The sequence below is a fragment of the Pseudonaja textilis genome, chromosome 1, assembly GCF_049901715.1.
Source record: "Pseudonaja textilis isolate UNSWEBS1 chromosome 1, rPseTex1.2, whole genome shotgun sequence".
NCBI lineage: Eukaryota > Metazoa > Chordata > Lepidosauria > Squamata > Elapidae > Pseudonaja > Pseudonaja textilis.
The window spans coordinates 323727575-323744655 of record NC_141990.1 but is presented as its reverse complement, the minus strand read 5'-3'; the positions used below and the strand labels follow the sequence as shown (position 1 = coordinate 323744655).

General features: G+C 46.3%; 1 protein-coding gene and 1 long non-coding RNA gene across 4 annotated transcripts in view; one reads left to right on the top strand and one right to left on the bottom strand.

Moving 5' to 3' along the window:
- The window catches only part of LOC148128384 (uncharacterized), a 604018-nt gene that overhangs the window by 461939 nt on the left and 124998 nt on the right, over positions 1 to 17081 (bottom strand). The window lies entirely within an intron of this gene.
- Positions 1 to 17081, top strand: part of MIDN (midnolin) — a 50553-nt gene that overhangs the window by 18577 nt on the left and 14895 nt on the right. For all 3 annotated transcript variants that reach the window (XM_026699091.2, XM_026699092.2, XM_026699090.2), the window contains exons 3-7: positions 115 to 202; positions 344 to 406; positions 10927 to 11379; positions 13015 to 13147; positions 14304 to 14582. In XM_026699091.2, coding sequence (XP_026554876.2) covers positions 115 to 202; positions 344 to 406; positions 10927 to 11379; positions 13015 to 13147; positions 14304 to 14582 — 1016 coding nt within the window. The remainder of the gene's footprint in view (positions 1 to 114; positions 203 to 343; positions 407 to 10926; positions 11380 to 13014; positions 13148 to 14303; positions 14583 to 17081) is intronic.

Genomic DNA, 17081 nt, shown 5'->3' with positions numbered 1-17081 from the left:
CAATCTTTAAAAATGTTAAAAAGGAAGTGTTTTTGTCATCGGTGTGGCTCCTTCTGACCTTGTAAACCAAATCTTCGCTTTTCCCTTTCTGTTCCTTGTTTTTCCTCCTCCCAGTCGTCTGAATTCAGGCAAGCTGCAAGATTTGGGAGTTGGAGAAGGGAGCAAGCTGACTTTGGTACCCACGGTGGAAGCTGGCTTGATGGTAAGTTTTGGTTGTTGTTGGGTTTTTTTTAGACTCTTGCTGATCATGGTTTCATGCCAGAGGCTGTGAGAGTCTGGCCGAGGTCACTGTAGGGGCAGGAAATTCAGAAACTTAAACTTCCTCTCTTCTTTTCTTTCACAGTCTCAAGCATCTAGGCCCGAACAGTCGGTGATGCAAGCATTAGAAAGTTTAACTGAAACTCAGGTAAGATGCGATTCAGGTAGATACCAATCAGTTGTTCTTTTTTAAAGACTCTGTTTGGGCCAATTCTTCCATCTTTAAGAGAGAGAGAGAGAGAGAGAGAGTAGATGCCTCTGCAAAAAAAATGGGGAATTATAGTGGATATATAGGACTGTCACTATGGATTTACTGCGAAGATCCCCTAGGTTGGAGTTTCTCAACCCTCAGCCATTTTGAAATATGTGGACTTCAACTCCTAGAATTCCAGTGGCTGAAGTTGAGCAACACTGCTGTAGAAGTTTGGACTACAATTCCCAGGAGTCCAAGTGGCTTGGCACCTCAGGCCACAAAGCAAAACATTGAAAGGACATCGGGATTAGTCTTAGTCTAAATTTGTCAAAAACAGCAAAATATCTCGTGTCAAGGTTCTAGCCCATGGGAAGGTAGGTGGGTTTAGCCTCTAGTTGCTCTTCTCGTGTATGTATTACTCCTGTTATAGTTTTATTTATTATAATAGTAAAGTAATAAAAACCTATCCTCTACTTGATGCCCTAGTTCAGAGGTCCCCAATCTTGGCAACTTTAAGACTGGTGGACTTCAACTATGCTGGCTGGGGAATTCTGGGAGTTGAAATCCACATGTCTTAAAATTGCTGAGTCTGGAGACCTCTGTTCTAGTTGTAGGCCAAGATTTTCTAGGATTCCCCAGAGAGAATTCTGGGAGTTGTAGTAAGAAAGCATGCCAATTGAGCTGGTTGTCTCATCAATGCTAGTTGAGCGCTTTACACTTTTGGCTGGTTCTATTTGGGGAGCTCAGAGTGCTCTAATTCTGTTTTAGTTCTCTGCAGATCTGTAGACAGATTCTCTTTTATCAGCAGTCTCACTAGTTGCATTTTACTTTAGGCCCTGACTTAAGCAACTTCCACTTGCTTTTAATTTCTATTGTTTTTGCTCATCCTTCCTGATCTTCAATCTTTAGACTTTCTGTTTAACTCATTAAGTTTTTTTTAAAAAAAAACAAAAACAAACCCAAGCCTGCCTGATTTTTAACTCCTCTAGATCTGTCTCCACTGATCAATTATAGCGACGAATAAATACAGCTCGTTCTTGACTTACAGCAGTTCATTTAATGACCATTCGAAGTTAAAACATCATGGGGGGGGGAAAGTGACTTATGACTGTTTTTGTTACACTTACAACCATTACAACATCTCCATGGTTACATGATCAAAATTCAGATGTTTGGCAAATGACTCATACTTATGACGGTTTGTAGTGTCCCGGGGTCATGGCAAGCAAAGTCAATGGGGATTCATTTGACCATCTGCATTACTAATTTACCAAAGTGCAGTGGTTCACTTTAACGACCGTGGCCAGAGAGGCCGTACCATGGGGCAAAACCTCACTTTAACAAATGTCTCGCTTAGCACAAACGTGGGGCTCCAATTGTGGTCGCAAGTCGAGGACTCCCTGTATTACGAGAAGGTTCATGGTGTGCTTGATCACAGATGCAAAGTTTGGTGAAGCCTGGTTGAGCTGAGGTATAGAAAGATTGACCTTGGTTTTGTGGGCCCTATTCTCTTGGGTACCCTCTTCCCACCGTTTTTTTTTTTTAAAAAAAAAAGGAAAATTTTTTTGGAGAAGTTGCTTCTCCAAGGAGCTGAAAACAATAGGCTTTTCTCCAGCCAGATAATAGTATTTCTTAGCTATCTCCACCCTGTTGAAGGAAGCTATAGGAAACAAGGTTTACTTCCTCACTCAAGGTGAGTCCCCTCAACATTCTTGCGTAGGCTGTCTCAACAGTCCTTGTATTTTAATTTCTGTGTTTACCATTGGTTCCTCCCTCCCTGAAGAGGTTTGCATCCTTCATTTCTGCTCCCAGCCCTCCCCTTAACAAATACACAAAAGACCTCTTCCCCCTTCCAACTTTTCCTTCCCTCAATTCCGTCCCTTCCCTCGTTGCACGTGATTCTGTAATTTTTTGTAACCCAACATAACATCCCTTCTGTTCTTTTGCAATTTAAAAAAAAATCAAGTTGCAAGAGGATTGCAGAGTTCCCTTGAGAGGGTGCAGGGTGGGCAGGATCACACTGCCACCCGGTTGACAGACAAAAAGAGAGGAAGGGTGGAAGGAGGAGTATAGAAGTCAGTCAGGTTTGCTGTATTTAAAATGCAGAAAAGGAAGGACTGGATGGAATCGGTCAGGAAGACCTTTGGGGAGAGATGGCTATGGGGCTTGGGGTGGGGTGGGAGGCTAAAGAGTGGTGAAGAGTGGCTTGCTAGCTGGCCGCCTGTTTGGGACAGCTCTGGCTCCGATTAAATTGCTTTTCTTATCTGCACATTCTTTCCTCCGCACAAGACACCCTGGCATATTTCCAGGAGCGAGAAAGGGCCATAAGACTAAGGTAGTCTTGCTTAGAGAAGAAAGGGCAATTTAGGCAGGGGAAGTTTGATGTGGCTCTCCTCTTGAGAAGGAGGTTGGACTAGAATAAGGGTCTCCAACCGTGGCAACTTGAAGCCTGGCGGACCAACTCCCAGAATTCCCCAGCCAGTAAAGCTGGCTGGGGAGTTCTGGGAGTTGAATCCGCCAGGCTTCAAGCTTTGGCTGGGGAATTCTGGGAGTTGAAGTCCGCCAGGCTTCAAGCTTCGCTGGCTGGGGAATTCTGGGAGTTGAAGTCCTCCAGGCTTCAAGCTTTGCTGACTGGGGAATTCTGGGAGTTGAAGTCCGCCAGGCTTCAAGCTTTGCTGGCTGGGGAATTCTGGGAGTTGAAGTCCGCCAGGCTTCAAGCTTTGCTGGCTGGGGAATTCTGGGAGTTGAAGTCTGCCAGGCTTAAAGTTGCCAAGGTTGGAGACCACCCCTGGACTACAAGACCTCCGAGGTCCCTTCCAGCCCTATGAGTCTATGACCTTCAATAATATTAAAAGCAGGAAGTTTTTAAGTTACCATCCTGAAAGTCAGGAGATGAGAGGAAGAAGCGATGGGGTAGGAAGAGGAGAGACGAAGCACGCACAGTGGCCTGTGGATTAATCTGTAACCATGCCAATTCCAACAATTGGAAAAGACTTTTGTGGCATGGCTTATTTCTCAAGAATTATTATTATTTTGGGGGGGTTGGAGGCGGGAGTGATACAAGCACCACAAAAAGCTAAACGTTGCCAGTACTTTTTTTGTGTTTTTATAGCCTTTGGGCCTCACTGGCCAACAAGACTTATGCAGATGCTTGGGGAACAACATTTCAAAGGGAAATAGACACTTGGAATTAACACCCCCCTAGGTATTTTGAGGGCTCACTATAGGAAGCCCATGTGTGGTAAACTTGGAAAGTTTTGCTCATTGTCAATTTTGAGGGCTGAAGGTCCTGCTGATGGGGTGATGCCCTATTTGGGCCTCTCACATGGGGTCCTTGGTGCTTTCTGGGTGAGGGGGTCCCCTCAGCCATCTGATGAGCTTCAGACTGAGGAAGGCTGAGCAGGCCTCTAATAAAATGCTTTATTTATTTATTTTTTAAAAAATTGCCCCCTCCCCCAACCCCTGGCAGATATTTCAAAGCAGCGTTTTTTCCAAACTTGGCAACTTGAAAGACTTGTGGACTTCAACTCCCAGAATTCCTCAGCCCCACCAATGGATGGATAAGAAGAAAAGGAAGGGTGGGGGGTCCTTTCTTCCTTTTGCCTCATCTATTCCACTAAGAAACAACCAGTATACTTACTTGCCTGCCGATATTCCTGGTCGTATTACAAATCCCATTGTTTCTTCTGGCTGTGGATGCTGGGACCAGGGGGATGGGAGTGGTATCATCTGACACTGCAGGGCATTCCTGGTTATGAAATGAGGCCGGGCGCATTGCTGCCAAGGAGATTATCAAGCCCAGCTCCCTCTGTGTTTATAATGCCACCACCCACAGCCGGGAAAGGAGCCAGGGTTAACTTAGGCCAGGCGTGGTTGAATGGGGGGGGTGGGGTGTAATGGGAGTCTAATCTGAATTATCTCTCTTGGTTTTAGAAGCTGGACTTTGCTTTCTGACTCAGTGAAACTTTGCTCCGGATTTTCTTCCTCTTTTTACTCGATCCCATCCCTTCAGTCTCTTTGGAGCAGTGTTTCTTAATCTCAGTAACTATAGAGATGTCTGGACTTCAACTCCCAGAATTCCCCAAGAGAGAGAGAATCCAGCTTCCCTATTGGTTTTGCTTGTGGGAAGCCAGCTGGGAAGGTCGCAAATAGGGAGCTCATGACCTCTGGACACTGCAAGCATTGTAAATACACGCCACTCGCCAACCTCCCAGATTTTGATTATGCGACTCTGGGGACGTTGCGATGGTGTGTGTGATGACTGATCATCGCTCACTTTTTTTTTTTCCAGTTCCGTCCTCATTGCAAATGGTTGTTCATAAGTTGAGGACTACCTGTATGTTGGCAAGGTGGGGGAAGAAAGCATGAAAGGGCTATATAAGTATGCCTATCCATAGGATGATAGAAAAGTGCCGTGCACTTGTTAATATTTAAAGAGGTTGTTACGCCTAAGAGGAACATGGCCTGCTTTGGTTAGAGGGCAGGAGTCTGATCCATGAGGAAATAGATTTTTTTAAAAAAACAAACAAACATTTGTAAAGACTTCCCAGTGTTTCTGATATGATATGGCCAGTCTCTGAAGGGGAGTTGTCTTTCCTTTGCTCAAGTTGTTCTTTGATGTTCATTCAGACCTTTGGGCAGGGGTCAGACTAGATGACCTCAAGGGCATTTTCCAGTTTGGTGTTTATCATTTGTACTTGGGGTTTGTTTGTTTTTTTTTCCTTTCTCTTCTGAAACTTTGCTTTTGCAGCCTAAATCCTTCTCAGGTGGGCCTTTTAAAGAGCCCCGCAGACCCCCGTTCTGCATGAAAATCAGGAACTACACCTACAGAGAATAAAAAATCTGGGTTTGAGATTGGGATGGATTCACTGAAGCTAAGAGCTGTCAATCCCTAGGAGAGGTGGTCTCTTGATGTGGCGTATCCCCTTTCCTGGAGGGTGTGCAAAACCCCAGGCTGGATAACCTGGGGTCCATTGTGTTGTAATAGATCCTGTACCAAGCCGAGGGGGTAGTCTAGACACCTCCAGAGGCCCCTCATGCTGCTTATTGATTGCCCCGGGACAGAGAAGCTCCCATTTCGCGATCTTCGAGCCTCCCGAGGTTTGGTGTGCAAATGTGCGCAAAAGGAGGGAAGGTGACAACGTTTCCCCTCCCTGCTCACCCCACGCCATGTCCTCGAGGGGGAGGCAAGCGGCTTCCGGAAAGGACATGTTGGCACTGCCAAGAATCCTGTGGCACGCCAGGGCCTGGTCACGGAGTGTTCCACTTTTTTTCAAGGGCGGGGGGGGATGGGGAAGTGAGGGCTGACGCTAAGGCCGAGTGAATCATCCCACAAAGGAGGGAGGAGAAGAGAGAGAGGTGTCCGCTGACTGAAAAATTCGTCTCTTGACGTCAAAGGGACCTGGAGGAGAGGAGAAGGGATGGGAAGGAAGAAAACAGGGCCCTTGTGGGCCCTGTCCTGAAAGAGAGAGAGAGAAAGGTGCCAGCCTGAGCCTCAGTGGGCAAGGAAGGGGCTAACAGATGGAGGTCTTAAGATGGCCAGCTCGCCCAAGCCTGAAGCAGGGAGGGCGAGATCTCTTGAGCCGCGGAGGATTTATACTTCCCGTGCTGGGTGTGGAAGGGGGGATTGGGAGGATCAGGTCTTGGGGCAGGTTGTTGGCAGTTTTCCCTGATCCCTTCCGGGTTTGGATGTACAGCTTAGGAAGAAAGTAGATTGGAGGTGGATCTTGAGCCGTGTTTTTTAACCCTTGGCAACTTTTTAAGGAACCTGGACTTCCAACTCCCAGAAATTCCCTAGCAATTCTGGGAGGAAGTCCAGACCCCTCCTTTAAAACGTCTCTTCTTCGCACCAGAGGGTAGAGAAACCTGCCTCTTCTCCTGTCCTGCTTTGTGTGTCTGTGTGTGTCTCTTGCTGCCTTTCCCCTTTGTGTGGGGTGGCTGTTTGGTGGGGGTGGGGTGAGAGGAAGGGGCTGTTTCCCTTGGCAGCCCTGCCTGCAAGGCGGGCCCGCTGCACTTTGTTCCAAGAACCGGAAAGAGAATATTATTAAAAAGAAGGCAGTCTGGAAACCTCAACCCCAGGCGTTTCCCTTTATCCTGACCTGCTTCTCTTCTGGAAAAAAAATAAAATTAAATTAAAAGATCTGTGTTGTTTGGCAACCGAGACAAAGAAGCAGCTGAGAGCAGATCTGGGAGGGGACGGGGGGGGGGTTCCCCAGCCAAGGACCCCCCCTCCCCCCAGTCAATCAAACCTTTCTGGCTGGCTTTTTTTTTTTTTTTGCATATGGTAATTACCATCTGTGCTGGATGTTCCGGGGAGAACAAAGGAATGATTTGCATTCAGACACCAAGAAGAGGGAATTCCAGGGAGGAAGGAAGGAGAGGGCCGGAGCACATCAAAATGACATGCATGCATGTATGAAGATGGAGAGAGAAGGGGGGGGAGGGGTCCCCGGGCAGCTGGTGCTCTTGTTCTCCTTAAAGGAGCCCCTCTTCCTTCTCTTCCCCACCCCGTTGCTTTTGAACCGCTTGCGGCAGGCACTGCCTTGGGTGGGTGCCCGGCGGTCTTTAGGTGCCGCCAATGGGGGTGGAGGCCTTGCATACGGGGAGCGGTTGTCGTGACTGCAGAGACGACAGCCTGATGGAAGCAGGGAGCCTTTTGTGACTCTGGCCGGATCTGGAATTTCATGACTGGTAGCATAAAAGAAAGGCTGGGCGATCGGAGACCAAAGAACGGGCTGCGTTGGTATTAATATAAATAAATAAAAGTTTCAAGAGTAACCAATGTGGGAGACCTGAGGTTTTAAGATCCAGGAATCTCCTGGCTGGCCCCAGACCAACCATGGTATCCCCAGTTTCTGCCTCCGAGGGCTGCATTCTGTCTGCAGCCCCATGGGGGGAGTACTTTTTTGAGAGGGGGGGGGGCGTCCTTTGTTTCTTGACGCTTTAATCTGGTGGTCCCGCTTATTGGTGGCGAAGGCTGTTCAGGGCCCATCGTCCCCTTGTGAGCACAGGATGGTCAACGCAGAATAGATGAAGCCTCAATGGCACTCATAAGAGAAAAGCGAAGGTTTGGATTGCAGAGAGTGGGATTTGGGGATCGCTTTTCCCAACCTGGTTGCCCCTGAGTTGTATTGGATCCATCAACTGTACTGTGGCCGGCTAACGGCAATGGGTATTGTAGTCTGGCATTCCTGCAGGGGCATCGAATTAGAGAATATTTTTTTGTTTTTCTATCGCAATTCTGCACCCTCTTGGGATTGTGTTTAGGGTTCATTGTCCTACTCCATTAATGCCTTTTAGATCCACAAGGAAATCTAAACTTTCGATGCCAGTTGTGATCCAGGCCTCATTTGACTTCCCAGAGCCCTCCATCCATTTTGATGTAATTTGAAAAGCCTCTCTCGGCAGCCTCATTTTATCCTCGAGCATCTATTTACCGTTTGGTGATAGAATGCCCCTGTAAACGAAGGCTCCACTCCTGGTTAAGGATCACAAAAGACCTTAGTGGATTCTGCAGTCCTTTGTGATTAACCTCGCTGGATTTTAAAGCGAGGGAGGGGGTGGGGAAGTAATGGAAGTCGGTTTGTTTAAAGAAAGATTATTGCTTACCCAGAAACTAAGCTGTGCTTTGAGTCAAAAAGCATGCACCTTTCGGTTTGTGATAATACGAAAGGAAGGAGCAGAGGTGTGCATTACGCAATCGCCCTTCCTTTTGCTGGGGGTGGCAAAGGTTTGACCTCTTCATATGCTCTGGTGCCCTCTTGGTAGAATAAGTCTTAGGTTTTTCTCTAGTTCCCTCCCACTCTTTTTTCTTTCTTTCTTTCTTTCTTTCTTTCTTTCTTTCTTTCTTTCTTTCTTTCTTTCTTTCTTTCTTTCTCTCTCTCTCTTTCCTCTCTTTTCTTCTCTCTCTCTTTCTCTCTTCCTTCCTTCCTTCCTTCCTTCCTTCCTTCCTTCCTTCTTTCTTTCTTTCTTTCTTTCTTTCTTTCTTTCTTTCTTTCTTTCTCCATCTATCTATCTATCTATCTATCTATCTATCTATCTATCTATCTATCTATCTATCTATCTATCGAGTTTCTTTTCTTCAAAAGTCCTACTCGGTTGCTTTGAGCTGCGTCCCCACCCCGATTTTTTTTTCCTACCTGGTGTCCGAAACTCACTTCCCCACCCACCTCTTCCTCCCGTAAATGCTCCGCTGTGCATGGCCGGCCGCTTCTCAGGCCGCCAACCTTTCCTCGAGTTGCCGTTCCCACGGGTTTCTCAGAAACCTTCCCTTCCTCCCTCCCCTCCTTGCTTCCGTCTCTGCAGCGTGAGGCACAAGGGGGGGGGTGGGGGGTTGTGAAAGGGAAGGCTATATAGAAAGGCAGAAGTGGGAGAAAGCTTTTGCAATAAGCTTGGGTGTTTTGAGCTGGAGGCATGGATAACGCATCATCCGGACGCCTTTCCTTTCTCTCCCCCCACCCTTCTCGTTTTGCTGATGTTTTTGCAGAGGCGAAGGGAAGGAAGATGAGGCGGGGGGGCGGGGGGGTGTTTGTTTCTGATCACGCATTGACAGGAAGCAACGAGTTGTGCAGAAGGGCGATTCTCCGTCAGCGTCAGCGAGGTGTGGGACAGGTCCTTTTTGCAGTGTGCTTTTTGTTTTCGGAAGCCGGAGGTTGCCATCTGGCACCTTCCAAGGGCTCATGCCTCATTTGCAGTGTCCTTGCTGTCGTGCGTCCTTCCTGTCCTCCATCTCCTGTGTGCATGGGGCTGCTGAAGGATATGGCGTCCTCCGTGAGAGCTAGCCGCTTGCTGGGTTGCATGTAGGGTTGGAAAAATGGCTCGGCTGCTGTAGGCTTGCTTGCAGAGGGGAATCAGGAGCACCCCAAGACCTGCTGGGTGGTGCCAAAAGACCTGTTTGGCATACCTTTCGCAAGTCTTTTTTTTATACAAGAGGTAGCAGCGCCTAGGAGATAGATAGACAGAGGGACGTATCCATACCAGCAGCATCAGCCCTCAGTGCCCAAGTCAGCCCTTGTGACCATTTCCCCCTCTGCAAATTTGGGGAGGCCACCCTATGAAAAGTTTATCCTGGTTTGAAGATGGCTTCTCCTTGCTTCTCCTGTTCCGTAATACCTCAGTTCTGATGTCAAAGACAGCTTGCCAGTCTAATCTCTGCCTATTTAATTAAAAAACACCACAAAACCTCCACACTTCAACTGCAGGCCTCACCTGGTTCAGCAAATATTGACTGCTCTGGTTATTTCCTAGCTAGTCTCCCATCTGCTAGGCCTTGAAGGCCTCTGGGGTATATTATGGTTTGTCTCTAAATCAATCCATCTCAGCTGGGCATTGCCAGAGGAATCAAGGAAATCATTCTCTTTGGCCTCTTACTGTGCACTCAATAGCTGACTGAAAGGAGAAGGTCTCTAGATACAAGGGTGGGGAATTAAGGCCCCTTATGACCTGTGGACTTCAACTCCCAGAATTCCTGAGCCAGCTGGCTCAGGAATTCTGGGAGTTGAAGTCCACAGGTCATAAGGGGCCTTAATATACCCACCCCTGGACTAGAAAGACAACTTTTGAGCAGGGGCTTGTGTTTACTTGAACACATTATTTTTCATTTATTTATTAAATTTGCATATCACTGACCTCGCTGCATCAGGCCAAGTCTTGACACAAAACAGTAACTTTAAGATCTGGGTGATGCATCTCTTAGTTTGATGATTATGCTTAACAGTGCACCAAAGACAACCTGAAGTAATCTTAATTAATAAAATTAATACATTTGATTTTCCTAGCAAAGAGTGAAGTATTCCCACACATCCACTAAGCACTAGAGTGCTGAAGCCCCCTGTCTCCTAAGAAAGGACCAAGCAACCTTAGGCACGTTTTTAAATCCAGGTGGTCCTTAACATACAACCACAATGGAGTCTTCCCATTACGGTTGTATGTCACGACAGTCATAAAGGTCTTGTGACCAACTTGATTTAATAACTTCTTTCTGGCAGGCGGTTGTTAAGCAAATGCTGCTGTCATAAAGCAAATGCCACAGTTGTTCACCGTGGGTGCGATTTTGTTGAACCCTGGAAGTGAAGTGTCGGTTTTTGGAAAAACACACTGAAACACAGTCGCCTTACCGCTCGACATTGCAGATGGGTGTAAATGTGGCTCGGTTGAGTGCCCAAAGTTTGATCATGTGACCACGGACAGAATCTGATCCTCTAAAACTTCAAGTAGCAAATTCCTTTTTTCAGATCAGTGGTGACTTCGAAATTATCACAGTCATAAGTCAAGGACTACCTCTATAGTATTTGTGGGTGTAGTGTTGTAACTGCAGTAAGGTTTAATTATTAGTTTAATTTAATCTAATCCTGGACCAGGTAGGACTAATTTCCATCTACCACTTGTCTTGGGGAATAACTTTGTGCCCCGTTGAAACTCCTGGCTTAAAACCAGCCATCTCATCTAACCACTGCACCTGCTGTTCTCTTTCCCAGGTAAACGACTTCCTGTCCGGGAGGTCCCCCCTGACCCTTGCCCTGCGGGTGGGCGATCACATGATGTTTGTCCAGCTACAGCTGGCGGCTCAGCAGAACAGTGGGCAGCTCCAGCACCGCCACGTGATTGCCAGCCGCGGAGAACAAGCTGGAGGTGCCGCAGCCACCACGCCGATGCCAGCGGCCGGACCAGCTGCCTCCAGTTGCCGCACCCTGCCTGGGAGCACTCCCGCCTCCTCCCCTACTTTTGCCCGGCTCCCCACGGCGCCCGCTTGCCCGCCAAGCCCTGTGCCCAGTCCTGCTGCTTCTCCGTCGCCAATGCAGAATATGCCTCTCTACTGTACCACCGCTAACCCGACCCCCGTCACGGCAGGGATGTTCCATTCGCACGGGACCAGCACACAGACGGTCAACGGAGGGGGGAGCGGCAGCGTCATGTCTCCGTGTTCAGAGGTCAGTCCTGGGGTGCTTTGCGGGGTGTTGAAATGAATGAGGGTTGAGCATGTGCACAAAAGGCCAAAGCCAGGCTTTTGGGTGTGGAGTCCTGACCCATGGCAACTTTTAAGGCACCAGACTAGAAACCAGGAGATGGAGAGTTCTAGTTCAGCCTTGGGCATGAAAAATCAAATAGGTGTCTTTGGGCCAATCAGCAGGAGACAGAGAATACTAGTCAAACTTTAGGCCTCAAAACACTCAGGGTGACTTTGGGACAATCACCAGGTGGCTGTTAGTTCTAGTCCTGTCTTAGGCATGGAAGCCAGCTGGATGACTTTAGGCCAGTCATTCACCCTTAGCCCAGCCCACCTCAAGGGAGGGTTGTTGTGGGGAAAATAGGAAGAGGAAGGTGTGTTGGACATGTTTGCCACCTTGAATTATTTGTAAAAATAATAAATAAATAAAACAGATCCTTACAAGGGTTAGAATAGGTCATTGGGTCTCCTTTCACTCTCCGGCAAATCAAAAAAATAATACTTAACATGCATTGGGAGATTTCTGCTATGAACAATTAAGAGGTATTGCCTTCTGGATTTTTAAAAAGGCTTAGCATTTTTTTATCATTAGTTGCTGCAGAAGGAACTGGATTTAGGGAGACTTTTCCTATATTTGTTAGCTTTTTATCTCATGAGAAAGTTGAAGCAGCTAGCTTTATTATTACTATTTAAAAATACGTATATGCTATGCATCTCACTCCTAAGTCAGTCTGGGCAGCAAGTTTTCCTCACTCCCTATATTGCAGCCCACTGTAGGCCTAGGCATTTTGGTTTTTTATTTGGGTTATTCCTACAAATATTCTCTGGTTCAGAAATCACCTTATAATCCAGGTTCTTTTTGACACACATACTATTTTTTATGACATAATCTGCCTCCTATTGATCCAGAAGGATTCATAGCTGAGCATTACTCTTTGTAAGTTTGTGTGGTCTATAACCACACAATGCTTGGTTGAAGTCTGCTTTTTCAAACCTGGTGCGTTAGAACTGCAGTTCCACCATTCCCAGAATTCCTCAGCCAGCCAGTCAGCCATTTTAGAGGGCTGCCTCAGAATTCTGGGAAATGCAGTCCACCCAATGTATCAGGAAGGCCATCACCAAGTTAGATTGTGTTGAGATGGCCACATTGAGGGTTATAAACCTCCAAAACTTGTAGGTTTGTAAGATAGAAGTCTTCCCCCTAATTTATTTATTTATAAAATTTATTTGCCATCCAGTCTGGGAACGGAGATCTTTCAGATATAAAGGAAAATCGATCTGGAGGGAGAAGGAAAAAACAAGAGTAACCTTTGCTTATAGAAATGTCTTTCTGGCAAGGAACAGGAAAATTAGGTTCCTCTCCAGATGACTCAGCAGAGGGGAGCGTTGTGAAGATGCTGTCAAAGATGAACATCACAAGGTTTCTGGCCCACCGTAACCTCTGTCCAAGGAAGAAGCTTAGATCTTTCTGTTTTTTTCAGCTGCCTCCCCCCACACAAAAAAGCAACAAGCAATCTGACTGGCTTCAAACTTTTTTGGGATCACGACATCTTGATGTGAAAACCTTCTCCAGCCCATCCTTTGTCCCTGCTTAGCATCTGTTCTTTGGCTTTTGCAGGTAGACTGCGCCTCAAGAAGTAAAAGTTCGCCCAGCAGCAGCCCCACTCAGGCCTCTCGGACCCGCAAACACGGCGCTGTGATAGAAAGCTTTGTTAACCACGCCCCTGGGGTTTTTTCGGGAACGTTTTCTGGTACGTCTGCGTTACATTTCTCTGTCTGCCCCGTAAGAGGAAAAATGGGTGGAAGGTAATACATCACGCAAGCTTCAGAATCCCACACAGCTTCGATCAGTGTTGCTATGGTGATTTTAAGATGGGTGGACTTCAACTCCCAGAATTCCTCAGCCAACAAAGCTTTGCTGGCTGAGGAATTCTGGGAGTTGAAGTCCACCCATCTTAAAATCACCACAGTTGAGAAAATACTGGATTAGGTAAAGAAACCAATGAAATTTCCAATGCTTGTCTGAGTTGATACTCTCCCAGGAAATACAGCAACCATATCTGATGGGTTTATCCTTATTTTAAGCTAAATGATTTTTTTTTTGCTTTTCAACCCCAACTCCCACCAAGGGACTCCTTGTCTGCTGATGCCTGCAGATCTTGTTCAGCTTGTAAAAATACATCAGGTCACGATCGCTATTAGTCCTAAGCACTCAATAATCCATCCATGATAAATGCAGTCCCTTACAGGTTTCAAAACTGTCTTTTCATCCTTTCTTTTTTAAAAAAACAACTTTTTTTCTGTAAAGTCTGAATTGTAAGAGAAGTACCTGGCTTAGAAAAGAAAAACAAATAGTTGCATGTATTGCCTTCTGCTACAAAAAGTTGAACGAGGGTCAGCACAGTGCAGCCCGTGGGCCAAATCCAACCTGCCATCTGTTTTTATGTGGCTGTGAGCGGCTGGGGGAGGGGACATCATGGTTGAGAGTAGCCTATCAGCAGGCTTCTTGTTGGAGGGTTGGTCTTGCCCAAGGACTGTCATGTTCCTTGGCCTGTAGACCTGCCTGTTGTGCTTACAGACATGAAGGAAAGGCAGGATCTGGCTCCTTAAAGAGAATGTTTGCTGATCCTTCCCCTACAGGACTAGCAATTTGGCTTGTTTGGAAAAGCCACGGGAGAGTAAACATTTTGAAAAAGTCTCACTGCAATATACAGCGGTGTTTTTCAACCTTAGGAGCTTGAAGGTGTGTGGACTTCAACTCCCAGAATTCCCCAACCAGCAGAGCTAAGTGCCTAAGGTTGAAAAACACCGCTATAAACCAACACTGCTGGGTGGTTTTTTTTTTTTTTTCCACAATAGATTTTATGCACTGCTACAACCTTTCCTACTTCTCCTTCCACCCTGCAGGCACTTTGCACCCCAACTGCCAAGACAGCAGTGGCCGGCCGCGCCGAGACATCGGCACCATCCTGCAGATCCTCAACGACCTCCTGAGTGCCACGCGGCACTACCAGGGCATGCCCCAGTCGCTGACACAACTGCGGTGCCAGACACAGTGCTCCTTGTCCACCCCTTCCCTGGATCTCAACAACCACACTACCTCAGAAAGAACGGCAGCTGCTGCTAACCAGCCCTTGCACTTGGGGGTCCAGTGCCCAAGCCAAGCAGCCACCTGCAAGCCCACCGGTGAGTTCACAGAGCTGATTTTGGGGTCTTTTCCCTTGCGCCTCCCTTCCCCTCCTTTCTCAGTCCTCCAGGAAAGTAGAAAAACCAGCTGTTTTTTTGCAGACTGGCCTCTGAGCAGGACAGAAGGTCCTTCCGGTGGGTGGGGCTTGAAGGGTGGGGCTTATTCTTGAGGGGGGGGCTTATTCTTAGGAGGGGCATGTGCAAAGGGGGCAGGATCAGCGTTGGCTTGGGTTTGGGTCTGTCCTAATTCTGCAGGAGTTTAGTGGCGTTTTATCAATGGAATATCCAATATTGTTCTTGTTATGGTATAAGTATTCCTCGACTTACGACCATTCATTTTGCGACTGTTATGATAGTACTGAATAAAGTGATTTAAGACAAGTCTTCCTACTTAACAACTGTCACAACATCCCCTGATCACAATTCAGGCAGTGGCCTGGGGTCATGGGATCCCCATTTATTTATTAAATGTTTATGCCACTCATCTCACCCTGAAAAGTGTAACTCTGGGTGATTTATAATTAATATCCCAGCCAATGTTCCTCCAATCAGTGGAGGAAGCCAGATTCACTTTTTAAAAAATGTAAAATTGGGTGTGACTCACTTAACATCTGCCTCACTTAGTGACAGGAGTTCTGGTATCCCAATTATGGTCATAAATTGAGGTTTACCAGTATTATTATTGGTAGTACTATTAAAATAGTTGGTACTAAGTTGTTTTCATGTAATAAATATTTGGAGAATCGATGAACAATCTGGAACTTCTCAAAGGGGATGAACTTGGGTGCATGTAAGGTTGAAAACAGAGTCTGGGGAACCCTGGTTTAAAGAGAGGCTGATTTAAGTTGGAACTTTTAGCTATTTGCTTCCAGTTGTGTTACTCTTGCGTTTGGATTTCCAGCATCGTGAAGTTGGGCAGCTGAGATGAATAGACTGCCAAAGAAACTTAAGTTTCTGAATGATTTAATTGGATTCGTATGTTGAATTCCTCAGGCAGAGTAGAATTGGTGCGATTTGTTGTTACTCATCCAGAAAAATTGTCTGAAAGGCGGAAAAAGAGGGCTTCCCTGTATAAGCCAGGGTTACTCCTGATGTGTAATGTGTTTTTCCCCCCTGATTTCTGCTGTTTTAACTGAATCCTTTGCCAAATAAGTTTATGGGTGGGGTAGAAATCTAAAAAAGACCAGGAAATGCCAGTTATTACCGAACTTACAGGATGCCCTGAAGGAAGAAGGAACTCAATAAACCATAGCTTGCTATGATTACTATGATACATTCATGAGGAGGTGGCTGATTGCCTTAGCCATGATGAACATTTGTGAGAATGACAGCAAGCAGTAGATGCACTCTATCTGAAGTGAGCAAACAGGATCCCTGACTATGCAATAGTAGAATATTGCGAATTATATGGGGGTATTCTATGTCAGGCCTTTTTTCGGCTGTAGTTCAAAACATAATGATAAGAGCGATGAGGAGTTATGATTAATTTTTCCAGAGATACGACCTCATTCTCAGAATCCTTGGACAGGTATTGCATCAGTTCCATTCCTGGAAAATAATAATCGCCTCCGCATGTTCTCACAACCAAGTCTTTTTCTCAAGCATGCAATTAGCATCCTTCCTGTCGTAAGTAGGTGTGGCAGGATACAACCCTGTGAGGTAGGATAGTTTGTGATCTAGGCCTCGTGATCTTGGTCTTCTAGATTTGCCTTGTCCTAGCCCTTTGAGTAATGTTTCTCCACCTTAGCAACTTGAAGATGTCTGGACTTCAACTCCCAGAATTCCAGCATGCTGGCTGAGGAATTCTGGGAGTTGAAGTCCAGACATCTCCAAGTTGCTAAGATGGAGAAATACGGTCTTAGTGGGGTCTTGACTGATGAAAAATTATTCTGTTTTGCTTTTAAGTATGGGTGTTTTTATGTTTATTTGCTTTATGGGTGTTCTGCCATACATGTCAAGAGTGTTTTGCTTTGGTCCCTACCCCAAATGTCAGCTCCACCCCATAATCTTCTCCAGCCCCAAACGCAACAAAAGAGCGGTGAAATCAAAGCAGACCTACATTTCCTTCGAGATCAGCCCAATAAGTCCTCCTGTTTATTTGATTGGCCTTGGCTGAAGTCCAAAAGCACAGCCTGTGTTGATTAGTTCTTGGGAAAGGAGGCCACCAGGAAATTCAAAACTTGATTTCCTGCTGAGAAATGAGGGGAAAAAAAATCTTCCTTTTGTATATCCCTGCTGAGAAAACTGCTAGGATATGTTTGTTCTTGTAATCAGGAATTAAATGTGACTTATATGCGGCATGAACTCTGACATTAAATAAATCCTGGTTTAGAGCAGTGCTTCTCAACTCGATTATCAAATCCCAGAATTCCCCAGCCAGCATGCTGGTTTAGAGCCACACCTGAACTCTGTCTCTGAATTTTTGCAACTATCTAAGGTATTCCATCTATCAACCTAGTCAGGCCTAGGTCACTGGCACCCTGAAGCATAATGGAACAA